The following is a 15,893-nucleotide window of genomic DNA, read 5'->3' as shown; positions in this document are numbered from 1 at the left end:
ATGACAAGCACTGGGAAGTAAAATCAAATAAAAACTAATTCCTACTCCCAAGGAACTCACAACCCAGTTAAAAGATGATCTGTGAATGAAATTCTAGATAATTCTGAGTTCTGGGAACCAAACCAAAAAAACCTTACTTTCTTAGTGTACAACCAATACTGTATATTATTCATCTTTATATCCTCGCCAATGACTTATGTAGTAACATAGCAAATATTTAACATTTGTTCTTGGTTTTATATATTTTATATAAAAATATAAAAATACATTTTTGTTATTTATTATTTTGTTTTTTATTTTTTGTTATTGCTTTGTTATTGCTTGTTATCTAGCAGTAACAAGATCTCCGAGCTTCTATTACCTCAGGTTAGATGACTTCAAGTCCTTCCTTTAAACAGTGATCTCTACACAAAGTAATGTATTAACTTTTCTTGCACAGAAAAGAGAAATGAATGTTGAGCATAAGTGGTAATAGAGAAAGGAAAATTTGATGAACCTAAGTTCATGACTCTCATCTTAAGACAAAAAGTGCTTCTATTCACTCCTTTGTATTTTCAGATAATGGCAACAAATAATTATCAAAGCTATGTACTTAAATCATCTACCTATTATAACCGCTAAATGTCACTAAAGAAAAAATAAACAATTCATTTTTGTGTGAATTACACTGATCAAACTAACGGCTTTAAAGTTCTCATAATAAATGATTTCTACTTATTACCCTTCTAAAATAGGACACTTATAATACAAAATGTAAACTGCCAAAAACTGCATTAATTAGTATATGAGAAAGAGCACAAAGGCAAGCTGAATAACCGAGCTGGTCTCTAGTTCCTTTATTCCAAAGAGAGAGTAGTGTGGGGGCTGAATCAAAATAATATTTCTTCCTGTATTTTAAGACATATACTCTGAGAGGAGAGGAAGCAGTTAACAAAGGACTGTATATTTTGCTTAAAATGTAGAAATAAGGAAGTATAAGTGTTTGTTCACAGTAAAAATAATATGGTACTTTTAATTATGATGAAGCTGCTTTGTATTTCTTCACACTTCAATGATGGGGGAATAGATAAAAATGTGAGCCATAGTTTCCAATTGGATTTAAAATTACTTACAGTAAATAAATAACTCAAAACTTCTAAAAGTAAATGTAGTTCTTTAAATGATAAATATATATGTATCATCAGAAAGGTAAAAGATCATAAAACGTTAATAAATTTGTTTCATACCACACTAACTGGTATGTATAATTTACAATATCAGGTGAGACTGATACCTTTAACAGACAATATCTAAATCCAAAATATTTAACTGAAGTACATTAATCAAGATTGTGACTAAATCATAAAAGGCAAGAAGCATATAATTTGTAGGTTTTTCTTTTCAATTATATCATGATGCTTACACCCCTACATTCTATCTGTAATATGGGAGTGAGCAACCTCTCTCGTAAGTTGCTATATACTGAGGGGAATAAAAATACAGACATCTACAAAAAAAAAAAAAGAGAGAGAGAGAGAGAGAGAGGGAGAGAGATGGTAAAATGGCAGTTTATCTTTTTTGCACACTGGCAGGACTTAATTCTATTATAATTATAAATAAAGTCACCTTAACCCCATAAAATTATTATTTCCTCATTTGCAAAAGGCCATGTAAGTTTGATCCTAAACATCTATGATCTCAGGAGCAGGAAGTCCCAAACTATGCCCTACTCCAAGGTATCTATGAGATTATATAATTGACGCATACTTAAAATACGCTTTTATTTAGTCTCTGTAATTTCAGTCATCTCATAAAACATGTTAAGCAAAAAAATGTTATCTGAAAAAAATTCACCTTGTTATTAATGGTAAACTCTGTTAATTGGGAATTTAAAAAAGAGTACTAACAAAGAGTAGATTAAACATACCTGGTTCATTATAGCCTTCTCTTAAGTACTGAATAAGACAAAAAATAAATCTTGGAAGAACAAATTCAGACATCATCAATAAGTCTTTGGGGACACAGGGAATATTTGAACTTGATTTAATTTGATGCCTTTTGCAAAACCTGTAATATGAAAAAGAAAAAAATTAACAGTGATGTCTAATCTACCAGGAACATATTATATCTTTATATAATATCCATAAACAGAAAGCAGGCCAATATGAAAGCTAATTTATTACTTCTCTACGATTTTTAAGGCACCAAGTTAAAAGACTATAGTTTTAATCAGTCTAAATCTAAAATGTGGCTGAGGGGGGATTTCTTCCTAATAAAAGACCATACTAGATAGGTGCCAACTAGAATATTAAAGAAAATCTCATCACAGGAATTAATATTTTTTAGCTGCAACTTATTACTTTCATATATTATTTTATTACTTCTACCCTTTACAAACCATTAAGTAGAAATTGATCATTTCTTAAGAATTCACATTTTCTATTCCTTAACTATTTCTAACTTATCATATTAGCGAGTATGTGACAGAAATACCTAAAGCCTATTTTAAAAGTTTATACAGTACACATAAGTACATACATTCCTTCTAATCTTGTTTATACTTATTTTAAAGTATGATTGGTGAATCTGAACAAAAATGAAGTAAACTATTCTGTATGCACAATCCAAATAATCACAAATAAGATATTTCGTGACAATACAAAATAACCACACTAAATATATAAAAAGATGACTTTCAACAAATTGCCTTAGGACAATTGATTATTGTTATGCAGAAAGTAAATCTTATTCTTATCTTACACCATATACAATATTCCAACAGATCAAAAGTGAAAAAAGTTACCAGGGAAAAAAACAATCCCCCATCCATTACCTCAAAGTATAGAAGACATAACTAAGTAAAACTTTAAACCAAAAGCCATAAATGTAAGATAAAAATTTACTATATAAGTCAAGCTTCTATTCAGAAGACAATTAAAAATTGAAAAAAAATATTTATAAGAGGTAAAACAGAAAAAGAATTAATATCTTTGCTTATAAGCACTTGAAAATGGATAAGAAAAAGAAAAAAGAAGAAAACAATTCAATAGAAAAATCACCCAAGGTCATGAAGAAGTCACAGAAAAATTGCTGAATGGCCAGTAAACATGCATGAAAAGATGTTCAAGTTTTCTAATAATCAAAGCAATGAATTTTATTAAAATAAAAAGTGAGTAACGAGAAAATTATCATTTTGTGTTATCTACTGAAATAATCGACCCATGCAATGGAACCCTTATAGAGAAAGGCTTATGGGGAAATTTTCCACTTGAGATCAAATGATCACATCCTTATCAATCTTAGTAAAATGAGGAGTAAAAATCAGACACCATGATGCTTGTGAAGAACATAGCACCATTTAGGAAGTGCTTTTACCAAAAAAAAAAAAAAAAAAAATGTTTTTACCAAACATGCTGAATTTGACACCAAGTCTCTAGAGCTCATTTCCAATTATAAGTAGTATAGTACTAAAGGAAAAGTTAAAAACACCACAAAAAAAGCAAATAGACAAAGCATGAATGCAGACCATTATATATGATAATGGACTCAATTTCTGCCCTCTCTCAGTAGCAAGAGGAAAAAAGTAGAAGGACCACTCTGGGTGTAAAAAAGCTTGAGAGACCCAATAAATATAATGTGTAAAAAGATTCTAACAAACCAACTTTATAAAGGTATTATTTTAGACAATCAGGAAAATATAATTATGAACTGGGTAATAGTTCATTCAATAATTTTATTAGGTATGATAATGGTATGGTTATGTAAGAAGGTTCATTGGTTTTTATAATATTAAGGAATTATTTTGTTATTGTTGGTAACAGCTGCATTGCGGTTATCAACAAAAAAAATGAAGCCTTTTCTTTTAGATACATCAATATAAATACTTACAAATGGAATGCTATAATGTATGGAATTTGCTTCAAAATAATCTGGTGGGCTGAACTGAAATAGGTAGGAGTATACCAACTATGAGTTGTTAATTGTTGAAACTGGGAGATGGATACACAGGGTTTCACTATGTTGTACTCATTAAATAAAATGTGGGCCAATATCAAAGCCAATAAAGTATTCCCTTCAGATTTTTAAAGCACCAAGTCAAAAGACTGTAGTTTAAAAAAAAAAAAAAAAAAAAGACTGTAGTTTTAGTTGGTCTTTACACAAAAAAATGTCACTGAAGGAGCTTTTTTCCTAATAAAAGATCATAGTAGTTGGGTTCATTATGTGAATTGCTTTTATGTATGTGTGAAATTTTCTGTACTAAGAACCTAAAAAAATTTTTTAAAGGAAGGAAATATTAGCCTTTTTAATTTTTTTTAAAAATACTAGACCTTTTTATATATAAAAAAATTTATTTAATCATGAGACAGAGACAGAGAAAGAGAGAGAGAGAGAGGCACAGACACAGGCAGAGGGAGAAGCAGGCTCCATGCAGGGAGCCCGACGCGGGACTCGATCCTGTGACTCCAGAATCGCGCCCCGGGCCAAAGGCAGGCGCAGAACCACTGAGCCACCCAGGGATCCCCTGCTCTAGCCTTTTTTGTTTTTTATTTTTTTTTTTTAAGATTTATTTATTTATTCATTCAGAGAGAGCAAGAGAGAGGCAGAGACACAGGCAGAGGGAGAAGCAGGCTCCACGCAGGACGCCCAACGTGGGACTCGATCCCCAGTCTCCAGGATCACACCCCGGGCTGCAGGCGGCGCTAAACCGCTGCACCACCAGGGCTGCCCTCTAGCCTTTTTTAAAGATAAATACTGAAGCAAGTCAGGGTTAGATGACAATGTTTAGGATTTCCTTCAAAATACTTCAACAACAACAAAATACTTTAGCAAAAGAGAAAAAAGGATATAAGAAGCAAATGTGGCAAAAATCTTGATAAATGTTGAATCCAGTGATGGGTATATGGAGGTTCAATGTTCTCTTGTCTTCATATTGTTTTATGTTTGAAAATTTTGATAATACAAAAAAATTTTTTCATCTTGAGGACTGGGGAAATTCATTTTACTAATTTTTTGTTGGAAAGCACATTCAGAAATTTCTGTTATCTTATATCATGGAAGTGTAAGTAGATGCAGTTTTTGATGATGTTTTAGCAATATCTATTAAAACTTTAAATGTTCAAAAGCAAATGAGCAAAGGAAATTTTAAAAAAGAGAGACAAACCAAGAAAAGTCTCTTAACTATAGAGAACACACACTGATGGTTACCAGAGGTGAGACGGCTGGGGGAATGGAGGAAATAGGGGATGAGATTTAAAGAGTACACTCCTGGGATCCCTGGGTGGTGCAGCGGTTTAGCACCTGCCTTTGGCCCAGGGCGCGATCCTGGAGACCCAGGATTGAATCCCACGTCGGGCTCCCAGTGCATGGAGCCTGCTTCTCCTTCTGCCTATGTCTCTGCCTCTCTCTCTCTCTCTCTCTCTCTCTCTCTCTGTGTGTGTGACTATCATAAATAAATAAAAATTAAAAGAAATAAAAAAGAGTACACTCCTTGTGATGAGCACTGGGTATTGTACAGAAGTGCTGAATCACGATATTGTACACCTGAAACTAATATAACACCATATGTTAAGTATACTGGAATTAAAATAAAAACATTATTTTTAAAAATGTTAATAATTGTTCATATCCTACTCTAACATTTCTATTTCTAATGAAGCTAATTCTAAATTTTTAAGACTGTATCTACAGAGATATTTACTATGGCACAGTTTGCAATGCAAAAAAAAAAAAAACTAGAAACCGCTCATGTGTTCAGTAATAAATGTTACATTATGGTAGAGCCATAAAATACTTCGTTAAAAAACTTGAGAAAGACCAACAAGTACTGAAATAGAATCATATCTAAAATTAAGTGAGAAAAGAACTATATAACAATATATATATATTATAATATCTCAGTAAGGAAAATTTTGGAGAAAGAATAGGAAGGAAAATGCTAATATATGTAAGAAAGAAATATTTATACCAAATAGATGTATACCAAATTCATGGAAATTAATAGGAATATGATACAGCATACTTCACTATCTACATTAACTCTACCTATAATGTTTGAATTATGTATAACAAATATGCATAACTTTAATCAAAAAAAAACTTTACATTAAAAGCAAACAACAAGTTATGCCATTCATTTGGCTTTAGTTCCACAATTTAAAGCATTAATTATTAACCTCTCTTGGTTCATAGACCCCTTTGAGGATCTAGCAAAAGTTATAACTCTTTCTTAAGAAAAATATATAAACATAAAAAAAATAAAACATTCAGAATGTTTATGCATTGCTGAAGTCTATCTAGCCTTAAGGCAGAGACTCCAAACGTTAGGTCAATATATTCCAGTGTAGATATAGGAATTTCCTTAGTCTTCAAGGCAGGATCTGAGCAGCTTCCTCGGTTCCCTCTCTGTCCCATCCAAATACATTTCCACATCTATCATATTATGAAACAGATAAGGAACTATTATATCTTAAGGTTCAAACCTTTATTTAAAGATAAATATCAGGCAGCCCGAGTGGCTCAGTGATTTAGTGCCGCCTTCAGCCCAGGGCATGATCCTGGAGACCCCGGATCGAGTCCCACATCAGGCTCCCTGCATGGAGCCTGCTTCTCCCTCTGTCTGTGCCTCTCTGCCTCTCTCTCTCTCTCTCTCTCTCTCTCTCTCTCCCGTCTGTCTGTCTCTCATGAATAAATAAATAAAATCTTTAAAAGAAAGAAAGAAAGAAAGAAAGAAAGAAAGAAAGAAAGAGAAAGATAGATAGATGATAGATGATAGATAGATAGATAGATAAATAGATAGATAGATAGATAGATAGATAGATAGATAGATAGATAGATATGGTGGGGCACCTGCCCGGCTGGCTCAGTTAATCATCTGACTCTTGATTTTGGCTCAGGTCATGATCTCAGGGTCATGAGATCAAGTGCCACATCGGGTTCTGCACTCAGTACTGAGTCTGCTTCTCTCCCTCACTCTCTCCCCCTCCTCTTGCTCATGCTCTCTCTAAATAAATAAGTAAATCTCTTTTTTCGAAAATATAGTGTCAGGATGGCCAAGTGGTCTAAGGCACCAGTCAAGTACCTGCTTCATAAAGGTAAATATGAATTAAAGAACTTCTTTCAGGGATCCCTGGGTGGCGCAGCGGTTTGGCGCCTGCCTTTGGCCCAGGGCGCGATCCTGGAGACCGGGGATCGAATCCCACGTCAGGCTCCCGGCTCATGGAGCCTGCTTCTCCCTCTGCCTGTGTCTCTGCCTCTCTCTCTCTCTCTGTGACTATCATAAATAAATAAAAATTAAAAAAAAAAAAAAATTTAAAAAAAAAAAAAAAAAAGAACTTCTTTCAGCTGTGACACACAAAATCTAAGCAAAATCAAGGAAACACTTCTATTTTAAAAGGCTTTAAAATTAAAAAAAAATTGTGTGGTTAAAGATAATTTAATTGCACTATCTACAAGCATAAATATAAAGGACAAAAAACAGATGAATGGAACTCCTGAAGAATGAGAACATAGATACACCAAAGGATGCAATGAAAAGCTTGCCAGTTGAAAAGCAGGAAAAGAGAAAACATTAGATAAATAAGGGCACAGAAAACTCTTAGACACTTTCCACATAGAAAAGAAATGAAAAAAAATAAAATAAAATAAAAAATAAAAAAAAAAAGAAATGAATTCCAAAGTGCTATTGGGCAGACAGTGAAGAACAATTTGAATAGAGTATCAGCAGCATCAAAGAGTGAAATTTCAACCTGGAATTATGCCCAAGGAACAAGAGTGGTCTAAGCAACCTAGGGTCTGGGATTACAGGAGTATATCAGATGGCTGTTGATTAAAAAAATTAAGAGCCAAAAGACTTAAGCAAGCTCTGTGAGCTAGTTTAAATAATGCAGTACTAAGCAATACAGGTATAATTTATGATAAGATAGACAAACAAAATTGGTTTTTGTATTCCAGGCTAAACACAGTGTGGGAACTAAAGCATCTTACATATTACATAGCAAGTGTTCAATAAAGACTTGAGTAACAAAGATTGAATCTAATAAGAATAAAAAAACACCAAAATTATTTCAAGGGCATTCAGGTAAAGAATACCCAGGCTTCTTGTGAACAAAAACAACAGAAAAGAACCAGACATCCACTTAATAATATCTGCTTTTTAACTACATTTTGAAGAACCACTATATGCCTGGCACTGAGGCCCCAGGAATACAGGGGCCTTGCTCTCATAGAGCTATCTTTCTATTGGGGTGGAGTGGACTAGAAGGAGAGAAAGAAAAACAAAAAAAACAAATATGTGTAAGCTCTACAAAAATAATCTAACAGCATGATTTATACAAGGGGCTTAAAATGGAAGGCCCTTCTAAAGAGGTGGTATTTCGGCTACCAGCCAAATGACATGGAGAAGCTAGGTTAAGCATGCAAAGCTCTGTAGGTATATTGTCAAGAGATCTGACAAAGGCCACCGTATACGAACAGGTATTAAATATCTTTTCCCTGGGGCACCTGGGTGGCTCAATGGTTGAGCGTCTGCCTTCGGCACAGGTCATGATCCCAGAGTCCTGGGATCAAGTCCTGTATCAGGCTCCCCACAAGAAGCCTGCTTCTCTCTCTGTCTCTTATGAATAAATAAATAAAATCTTTAAAAATAAAAATAATAAAGATCTTTCCCCAAGTGAACAGGAAGAGGCCTTTCTAGACAACTAGTAAGGCTCCAAAAAAAAAAAATTAGGCAGAAGTAATGTGTTCATAATAGCAGTTCGTGGGTCACAAATACTTTCTCCAAGGAAACCTACAGCTCTGAATAATTAAGAAGACTAAATATTCCTTAGTGGAGCAGAATGTTATGGCAATAATAGAAATGTTGAATAGAATTACAACCTAAAATGACCTCTCCAAATTTTACCTCAATTTTTAAAACCTGAAGTATAACTGATAGAAAATTGCCAAAAAAAATAACTGCAGCTCAGTGAAGTATGACAAACAACACACCTATGTGACCATCCTCTAGATCAAGAAACAAAACAATATCTGCATCCCAGAAATTCTCCTTGAGACTCCACTGATACTGAGTTTAGATAACTAAAAGTAGAATTCCAGGACTCTGGGAGGAGAGAGGAGGAGACAGGATGGGAAGGGAATGGACAGGACCAGAGGGGAGAGTGGGAAGGAAAGAAAAATGGCCTGGGGGTGGGAGGATGCACCTGGGTGGCTCAACTGGTTAAGCCTCCAACTCAATTTTGGATCAGGTCATGATCTCAGGATTGTGAGATTGATTCAGCCCCACAACAGGCACCACACTGTGCATGAAGCCTGATTGGGATTCTCTCTCTCCCTCTCTCTCTGCTCTCCACCCCCAACCTGCTATGGCACACTCTTTCTATCTTCTAAAATAAAAATAAAAATAGAATAAGTAAAAAGATCTTCTGTCTCCCTCTCCCTCTGCCCCTCCCCCACATCTCTCCCTCGAAAGAAAGAAAAAAAAGAAAAGAAAAGAAAAGAAAAGAAAAGAAAAGAAAAGAAAAGAAAAGAAAGAGAGAAAAGGGACCAAAGATTCTTGGTGGTCCATTTGCACATTACTAAAACTGTTCTGTAGATATTCTGTTCTGTTAATGGGGTGGGTAGGAGTGCAAGAGGAGGCCAACTCAAATAACCCAACCACATATTTCAAAAAACAGAAAAGTATCTAAAATAAATGCCCCTGGGATCCTTGGGTGGCGCAGCGGTTTGGCGCCTGCCTTTGGCCCAGGGCGCGATCCTGGAGACCCGGGATCGAATCCCACATTGGGCTCCCAATGCATGGAGCCTGCTTCTCCCTCTGCCTGTGTCTCTGCCTCTCTCTCTCTCTCTCTCTGTGACTATCATAAAAAAATAATAATAATAATAAAAAATAATAATAAAATAAAATAAATGCCCCTAAAAATTAGCGTGGGCATATACATCCCATTTCCACTTTTGCACAAATTACATACATACACATTATTTTTGCGTATAATTTAAAGTAATTCACAGAGATCCCTGAAAAGTCACGCATTCCAGATTAAAAGCTCTTGAAATAATTTGTTCTCTTCATCTTACAGTTGGAGAAATCTCAGAAATACTAAACAACATGCCTAACTGGTAAAATTTTGAAAAAATTTCTGATGACCACAAAAGACTTACCATAAAGATATATGATCTTCACTAATCTATATATTTAATATGACCTCAGTAAAAATACCAATAAAAAATAAACAAAGTGATTCTGAAGTTCCTAAGGAAAAGTAAGAGTAGTTAAGAAAATTCTGAAAAATAAGAGTAATGAATGTAGAATACTTTCATCCTGTATTAAAACTTAAAGTTAAAATAATCAAAACTGTGTTAGAGATTTTTTAAGAAATCTTATATTCTAGAGCATAATAGATGTTAATGATAAATATCAATATTAATGAAAATTAAATATACTGTAAGGCAAAGGTAGCTGGGTCAGAAATTTAGATCCAAATTCACCTATAATCTAATGTATTCTTGTGCTATTTTTCTAGATATACGTTTCTACATTTCTAATTTGTATGGTTTAAGGTACAGATTCATCTCATATCTAAAACTGTTAGCTTACATGAATAGTTAAGAAAAGAAACAAAATTCCATTAATATAGGTTTAATATTATTTGGTGAGACCTAAAGTACTACAAAAACAAAACATGAAACCCGTAAGTCCTAAATTAATTATAGGGTGCATATAAGATCAGAAGACTTGAAAGCCAAATTAGAGATATACAGTTATTCAATTATTAAAATAGTAAATAAATTATAAATTGAATGCAAGAAGGCAGAAAACAATGTGGTTATGGTACATAAAAAGGTATATCAATGGACAAATTAATTACTGTGGGTCCAAAAACAGAATCAAATTCATGTGGAATTTAATTATGACATGGCGGATTTCAAATCTATAAAACATGGTTTATTCATTGAAATGGTATTGAGATGGAGTAACCAGTAAAGATTCAGGGAAGGAGGAATCTCCTCACATCTTATACCATAATAAATAAATAAGACCCATATCGAATTTCTACAGATGAAAAATACAGTATCGGAAATGAAAAATACACCACACAGAATAACAGTAAAGTAGACACTAGATAAAAAAAAGATCAGTGATTGAACTGACTTAACAGTAGGAAACTATCTAAAATAAAGCATGGAGACTAAGAAAATGAACAGAATTTAAATAAGATATGGGACAATAACAAGCTTTCTTGCATTACCCTAGAAACCCAAAAACGGGAGGGGAGATAGAACAAATGGCTTAAATTTCTCCAAATTTGCTGAAAACCGTAAAATCACAGATCCAAGAACTCATCAAACCCCAAGCAGAATAAACTTTTTTTTTTTTAAACCATATGAAGGCACATCATAATCAAACTGCTGAAAACAGGGATAAAAAGAAAATCTTCAAAGCAAACAGAAGAAAATGATCCATTATGTACAAAGGAACAAAGATACAAATGACAGCATACTTTTCACCAGGAATTGTACAATGAGAACACAATGTAGAAACATTTAAAGTGCTAGAAGCAAGCAAGCAAAGACTCTAGAATTCCATCTCAAAGAAAATTCCCTTCAAAAATGAAGACAAATGAAAACTTTTCAGAAAAATCTGAGAAAAATCACTGCTATCCTACCTGTGCTATAAGAAATATTAAAGGAAGCTTTTCAAGCAGCCTATGATAAGCCCACATGGCAAGAAACTGATCCTTTTGTCAATAGCCATGTGAGTGACCCACCACAGAAGTGGATCTTCAAGTCTCAGTGAACATTCAGAAGACTGTAACCCTAGTCAATATCGTTACTACAACCTGATGAGATGTTACGCCAGAACAACCCAGGTAAGCCATTTCTAAATCTCTGGTCCACAGAAACTATGAAATAATCATCTCTGTTGTCTTAAACGTCAAAGTTTCAGAGTGATCTGTTACACAGTGATAGATAACTGCTGAAAATACTATCAACAAATTAGACCTAACCGACAATAGAACATTACACTGTACAACAGCTGAACGCTCATTCTATTCTTCATAAAATACGTCCCAATAAAGTTCTTTTTCCATTTTTAAAAAGCACTGGGATGTTTTTAACTCACAGAATTATATAGTCAAACATAGAGACCTTTTCAAACAACCTTTGCTGTATGTTTATCAACATACACCTTGATATACCCACTCTCTGCAATGCCTTCTCTTACAAAACTGTAGCCCTTGAAAATTTATACATCTAAGCCCTAACCCCAGGGGCGCCTGAGTGGCTCACTTGGTTAAGCATCCAACTCTTGGTTCTGGCTCAGGTCATAATCTCAGCATCGTGAGATGGAGCCCCATGACGGGCTCCATACTCAGCAAAGACTCTGCTTGAGATACTCTCCCTCTACCCCTCCCCCTACTTGTGTGCATCTTCTCTCTCTCTTTTCTCTAAAATAAATAAATCCTTTTAAAAAATGTTTTTCTTGAAGCCCTAACCCCTAATGCAACCATATTTGGAGATAAGACCTTTGAGGAGGTAAGTAAGGTTAACTGATAACTGAGGTCATATGGTGGGGCCCTAATCCTATACAAGTGGTATCCTTATAAGAAGAAAAGGAGACATCAGGGATACACAGGTACACAGAGGAAAGACCATGTGAGGATACAGGGAGAAGGCAGTCATCTACAGGCCAAGGAGAGAAACCTCAGTAGAAACCAAACCTGCCAGCACCTTGATCTTGGACTTTCAACCTCCAGAACCATGAAAAACAAATTTCTGATGTTTAAGTTCCCCAGTCTGTGGTATTATGCTATGACAACAAGCTGACTAATATAGTCCCTCAGCAGGACATGACTGCCTACATACACAATGAAGCCAGCCTTATGGATAGCACTGAAATTAGTCCAGACCAGACTGATGGCTTTTCAGTACTGACAAGCAGAAAATATCAAAGAATGATATGGATTTTATGGACCCATAATGAATATAGATCTTATCAACTTTATGATATTGAAGCATTTTAAATTGAAATTATGTGAACTATGTTCACAGACCACAAAGGAATTAAAATGGAAATCAATACCAAACATAGGTTTAAAAATCTTTACAATTTGAAAATTAAATAACATACCTGTAAATAATGCATGGACAAAGAATAAGTAAAAGTATCCTGTGACAATTTTTTTTTTGTGCCTATCATGTTCACAAAGACAAAAAGTTTGATGATATACTATCTTGGCTGGGTACTAAAGCAATGGATATTCTCATTGTACCAACAGAAACAGTGTAAATTAACAACATACCAAAGTGAGGGCAATTTGTAAAAATATATCAAAAGTATAAATGCATATCCATTTGCCCCAGTAATTTCAAGGGATTAGAGTCAGGAGTCCCTAATTTCTAATCCAGCACTCTTTTTCATGATACCTATGAGAACATTTTCTCAAGGCACAAAGAAAGAACTTTCATATAGCATCCAGGTGAAAGAGATAAGCTATAAGATGTAGTCTAGCCAAGATAATAAAATATTGTAACTCCTATAGTTTTCAATAGTTTGAACAAAGAGAAAATCAAAATCAGAGCTAATTCAAAAAATCCTACCAAGAAGGAAGCAAAGACTGGCACTTGGCCAGGAAGCACAGCCTAAGGACCCACCTAATCTAGCTGGTTAAGGACCTAAAAAGTGTCCCCACCCAATCACAGAGTCCAACCAGCTACACCACCAACCCAGGGAGCACAGTTTGTGACTCTACCCAACCAGAGGAGATTATGGAGCCCAGTCAATGGCCCTGCCTGACCACAAAACCCAGCCAGCAGCCCCACCTGAATACAGACTCAATTGACAGTAGAACCCAGCCATTGGACCCCTCCCAATTTCAGAGCACAGGCAGTGGCTCCACCCAACCCAGACACTCAGAAAGCAAATGCTGCCTGCCAGTGGACAGTATCAGATGGCCTATATAGAATCCCAGGCTGAGCTTACTGAAGAAAATCTTTCCCTGCCAAAGTAAACCTACAGGGCAGCCCTGATGGCCTAATGGTTTAGCACCACCTTCAGCCCAGGGTGTGATCCTGGAGACCCAGGATCAAGTCCCACATCGGACTCCCTGCATGGAGCCTGCTTCTCCCTCTGCCAGTGTCTCTGCCTCTGTATGTGTGTGTGTCTCTCATGAATAAATAAATTAAATCTTTAAAAACAAACACACAGGGGATCCCTGGGTGGCTCAGCGGTTTAGTGCCTGCCTTTGGCCCAGGGCGTGATCCTGGAGTCCCGGGATCAAGTCCCACGTCGGGCTCCCTGCATGGAGCCTGCTTCTCCCTCCTCCTGTGTCTCTGCCTCTCTCTCTCTATCATAAATAAACAAATAAATAAATAAATCTTTAAACACACACACACACAAAGTAAACCTATAAAGACTGGAAGAGGAGACCACTTCTTCTAATGCACAGATACCAATGCAAAAACAGAAGGATCAAGAAGAATCAGGTAAGCTGACACCATCAAAGGAAATCAATAAAGTTCCAACAACTGACCATGAAGAAATAGAGCTGAACTAAACAACAAAGAATTTAAAATAATCCACTTAAATAAGTTCTATGAACTACAAGAAAACACAGCTAGACAAATAAGCAAAAATGAGGGAAAATACATCAATAAAGTAAGTCTAAGAAGAAAAGAAAATTATTTTAAAAACAAATTCTAGAGCTGAAGAATATAATTTAACTGAAAAATTCAACAGAATTCTTCAACTGCAGACTTCATCAAGAAGAAAGAATTCATGAACACAAAGACATGTCATTTGAAACCATCCAATCAGAGGAGTAAAAGGAAAAAAGAATGAGAAAGAGTGAAGAAAGCTAGAGGACTCCTAAGATATCACACAAACAACATACATTATAGTAATCACAAAATGCGAAGAGAGAGAAGGGGACCAAAAGTCTATTTAAAGAAATAATGGCTGAAAACACCCCCAATTTGGGGAAATAAATGGACTTAAGATTCAGGAGCCTTAGAATCCCTAAATAGGTTCAGCCCAAAAAGGGCTACACTGAGACATATTATAATTATCAAAAGTCAAAGACAAAGAAAAATTTGAAAGCAGCAAGAGAAAATACCTCATCACATAAGGGAGCCCCCCATTAAGTCTATAAATAAATTTCTTGGCAGAAATCTTGCAAGCCAGGAGAAAGTGGGATGATATATTCAAAATACTTAAAGAATAAAACTGCCAACCAAGAATACTATGCTCAGCAAAACTGCCCTTCAGAAATGAAGGAGGGAGTGCCTGGGAGGTTCAATCAGTTAAGTGTCTCCATTTAGCTCTCAGGTCATGATCCCTGGGTCCTGGGATCAAACCCCGCTTTGGGCTCCCCACTCAGTGGGGAGTCTACTTCTTCCTCTGACCGTCCCCAGTGCTCATGCACTCTCATGCTCACTGTCTCTCAAATAAATAAAATCTTCAGAAAGAGAGAAAGAAATGAAGGAGAAATAAAGATTTTCCCAAATTAAAAAAAGCTGAAAACATTCATCACACCCAGACATTACTTAAAAGGAATCCTAAAGAGAATTCTTAAAGCTGAAATGAAAGGATGGCAATTAAAAATGTGAAAATATAGGAATACATAAACCTCACCAGCAAAAATAAATATACAAAGGAAGATTCTCTAATATTGCAAAGGTAGTAGGCAAATCACTTTCAACTCCCATATAAAAGTTAAAAAATGAACACACTAAAAATGACTATAATAATTTAAAATATAAAAAAATATGAAGTGTAGTATCAATAATCTAAATGCGAGAGGGAGAAATGTAAACACAGGGGTCTTAGGTTGTTATTACCTTTAAAAAGGTTGTTCTAGGCTGCACCTGGGTGACTCATTCAGTTAGGCAGTCAGTTAAGCATCTACCTTTGGCTCAGG

At 35.1% G+C, this 15,893-nt stretch overlaps 1 protein-coding gene across 6 annotated transcripts in view; it reads right to left on the bottom strand.

Annotated features, from left to right (window-relative positions):
- The window catches only part of UBR3 (ubiquitin protein ligase E3 component n-recognin 3), a 226,700-nt gene that overhangs the window by 185,893 nt on the left and 24,914 nt on the right, over positions 1-15,893 (bottom strand). For all 6 annotated transcript variants that reach the window (XM_072751893.1, XM_072751891.1, XM_072751894.1 and 3 more), the window contains exon 2: positions 1,907-2,046. In XM_072751893.1, coding sequence (XP_072607994.1) covers positions 1,907-2,046 — 140 coding nt within the window. The remainder of the gene's footprint in view (positions 1-1,906; positions 2,047-15,893) is intronic.

This window comes from Vulpes vulpes, chromosome 3 (genome assembly GCF_048418805.1).
Source record: "Vulpes vulpes isolate BD-2025 chromosome 3, VulVul3, whole genome shotgun sequence".
Classification (NCBI taxonomy): Eukaryota; Metazoa; Chordata; class Mammalia; order Carnivora; family Canidae; genus Vulpes; species Vulpes vulpes.
Note: the sequence above shows the minus strand (reverse complement) of the source record. Positions and strands in the feature narration are given on the sequence as shown.